Source organism: Glandiceps talaboti, chromosome 22, assembly GCF_964340395.1.
Source record: "Glandiceps talaboti chromosome 22, keGlaTala1.1, whole genome shotgun sequence".
NCBI lineage: Eukaryota > Metazoa > Hemichordata > Enteropneusta > Spengelidae > Glandiceps > Glandiceps talaboti.
In genome coordinates, this window is record NC_135570.1 from 11,742,333 (window position 1) to 11,745,674 (window position 3,342).

At 37.6% G+C, this 3,342-nt stretch overlaps 1 protein-coding gene across 1 annotated transcript; it reads left to right on the top strand.

Moving 5' to 3' along the window:
* The first annotated feature begins 622 nt into the window (after positions 1-622).
* On the top strand, positions 623-3,023 carry LOC144452319 (anaphase-promoting complex subunit 16-like). Its single transcript, XM_078143391.1, has 3 exons — positions 623-727; positions 1,252-1,323; positions 2,224-3,023. The coding sequence occupies exons 1-3, from the start codon at positions 628-630 to the stop codon at positions 2,322-2,324; spliced, it is 273 nt and encodes a 90-aa protein (XP_077999517.1). The 5' UTR covers positions 623-627; the 3' UTR covers positions 2,325-3,023.
* Positions 3,024-3,342: the final 319 nt, after the last annotated feature.

The window sequence follows — 3,342 nt, forward strand, 5'->3', positions numbered from 1 at the left end:
GTATCAAGAAATTGCAGTCATGCTCTTTCAGTGTAGAATGTACAGTTTCTTATTGGTGTCTGTGTGGTTGTATCAAATAGAGTTAGTGAATGGTAATGTGAAATTCGCAGTAGAATCATACATTAATTGGATGATACAATTTGAAAATATCCCCTTATATTAAAGCTGATTGGTCATATCCGGCTGTATGCAAATACAGTCATTATGTAAATGAACACACAGTGTACTGTGATGAACAGAGTACGCAATGCTCGAAATGTAATAATTCACTAACTAATGTGGAAATTTAGACCTCCAAAATTTTCAAAACAGGATACTCCCCCCCCCCCCCCCCCCAACTGCCAATTTCAAAAACAGGGTGACCCCTATCAATCCCCCATCCCCACCCCCGGCTGAAGAAGTTGAGCAGTCCCTTAGCTTTTCTACATTGCCGTCTGTGATTTAACTTTGCTGTCCCCAGTGAAACAAAACACAGACCAACATGTAAACAGGTTGGTGGTGGTGTGGGCCGGGGAGGGGGTGTTATGCCCTCAACGGCGAGAGTTTGGGTAACAGAGGGTAATCATCGCTCGAACGAACCGAAAATCTCACTGGATGTTGGAGGGCGCTGACATTACCAAAACAAAAATGGCGTCCAGAAGTAAAGGATCCCTCTCGCCTATTAGAATTGAGCCAAGAAAGGCGTTATTTCGTTCCCCGGCACCGTTTGAAAATAGTGAAATGTCAGGTTAGTATGAATTGAACTTACACACGGTACGAAATTCAGTACTACTATTTTGAATCATGGTCATTCGACAATCACAATCTCACACCGTCACCGTGTCGCGTTGGTCGACAAATTACTTGCTTTGTTCAGGAAGGTGTCATCACAAATAGTAATACAAATTACAAGCTTCAACAAGTTGCAGTAGCAATGCAAAGGATTTTTGATATTGAAACTTCAAAGAAAGTTCACGAGAAGAGAACTCGATACATGGAATTATGTATTAATCAGAAGTATCCAGAATATATCTAGCTATAATGGTTATTTGTCACTTTTCGGTGACACTGTCTTTCCGAACACAGTGCACAGCATAAACCGTCTTGGCCGTGTCTTGTCTCTACCAGCATATTACTATGCACCATGGTGACCTGTTTCTATTTACATATTACCAATGCCCATTCTGAGCAATTCTGATGTCAATACTGTCTACATTGATTCAAGCAATGGTGGTAAACTTTCTGTTGTTGTTTTTTTTTATTTTCTGACAGCAATTGACCATGTAATAACCTGTTTGTGTATGCAGTGTGACATGGAACAAGGTCTGAAAACAACACAAAAAGGTACTAGTATATCATCTTTACCCCTCCCCCTTTTCAGAAATTATTCCCCCAATATCTTTCTTCATTCTGCAGGATAGGAAAAAAATCATGACATAAGGGATTCTCACTTGGTGACTTGCAGTGACATGGCCCCTTAGGTCACTCATATTTTCCTTGGTTGAACAAAGAAAAATATTGGGAAATAATATCTAATTATCCAAAGTGCAATAAGACATATTATTACTGCCCAAATATGGACATTTATTCCCTCATGGTAGGATGGTAGTAGGGGACATGCAAATACAGGTATATTGGGATTATACTACTAGACATTATTCTCCAATACTTTTCTTCATTCAGCCATGGAAAATATGAGTTACCTAAAGGGCCTTGTCACGCTAGATGACTAGAGGATTTTAATCAATAAAACATGTCAGCAGCGGCTTAGCTAGATGCCTTTATTTACTTCTATTTCTATCGTTTTGTGTCGTTTGTTTTGTTCCGAGTGATCACCGCCTTCCCACATCTGAACCTGTGTAATAGACAATCCCATTGAATGTCGACAATATTGTAAGGTTTTCACAACCAATCAGCATGCTTCAATTTCTCCAGTGTGTGCAGCTGCCAACGTAATGCTCATCCTGATTGGCCAATCAAAAACGCGAGATTCAAACGCGATTGTCTATTACACAGGTTCAGATGTGGGAAGGCAGCGATCACTCGGAACAAAACAAACGACACAAAATGATGGACATATAGAGGGAAATAAAGGCATCTAGCTGCTTTTACCACATCAGATTTTAATCAGATTGACTCAGCTTGTGCCCCTTTAACAATTTTAAATTGTATGATATTCACGGTTTATTATCATATATATTGAACATTTCCAAGTTGATATTTTTTATTGTGTTTTATTTACAGAGCTACACAAACAAAGATTATCTCAAATGAGAGAATTGCTAGGAACTCTGCAAGAAAATGAATGGAGATACAAACCAATTGATAAACTTATCGGACTTTGAGTGACAGTACAGCAAACTTCATCCTGGACATAGCAGTAATTTCTCACAATTCACATTTTGTTTATATTACTATGTTCATATTGACTCCTCCTTTTACATCTTTGACAATGATTATAGAATCACTTGATATACCAAAAACTATGAAGGAACTGGTTTGGTGACAAAACCTGAAATGTTGTAGAATCACTTGAAGTTGAAATACCAAAAACTATGACGGAGCTATATCATAAGTTATTGACTAGATAGATAATTTGTACAGTCCAAGATTAGTGATATAGTTGAAAATATATGTGATATAACAGAGCTCTAAAGTGGTTACCTTGGAAACTGAAATCCAAAAGGGTTACCAGGGAAACTTGGACACTGCATGGGTTTTAATGCTGAGAGTTATAAAACTTCATCTACTGAAGTACTAGTATTCTCTCCTCAAAATATGTCAAAACTGTGCAGTTCAAGGGTTGCTAAATGAATATGAACCTGGGAAATGACTATCACAGAAACCAAAGATATAAAATGATTTGAAACGGTATGCCATATCTCTAAGACCTTGTTTTCAAGAAGGTGATTGCAGCCTAGCTATTTTGTCAGTCTTCATTAAAACAGTGAAATGTACAATATTTTTGATCAACAATTTGTCTGCTTTATTTTGGAATAAGTTTACTTGTATTAAAGAGAGTAAATTATTGTTCTTTATTAAAATGCGTCTTTATATTGTATTTTTTAATGGCACGTTATAATCTTTTATAGCAGTGCATTCAAACTACAACTGCCACTACTGTGTTGTTTGTAACGCTTATTGAGTTTTACCCTGAATAAAGATATTTTATAATAATAATAATAATCAACTCTATCCAATACATGGATTGGGGTCACTTTTGAAAATGCTGTCTCTACTGAGGGTCACTATAGCTCTTACTATCTGATCTTGTTGTGATCAGACCACCCATCCCACGCGCGCGCGCACACACACACACACACACACTCACTCACATGGGCAACTCCCACAACAGCCAGATGA

Bases quoted from the DNA above. Each gene is read 5' to 3' on its own strand.
- LOC144452319 (XM_078143391.1), top strand. From the start codon at position 628: ATGGCGTCCAGAAGTAAAGGATCCCTCTCGCCTATTAGAATTGAGCCA. The intron at 728-1,251 runs GTTAGTATGAAT...ATTTTCTGACAG, and splicing joins TGAAAATAGTGAAATGTCAG to CAATTGACCATGTAATAACC. The intron at 1,324-2,223 runs GTACTAGTATAT...TTTTATTTACAG, and splicing joins TCTGAAAACAACACAAAAAG to AGCTACACAAACAAAGATTA.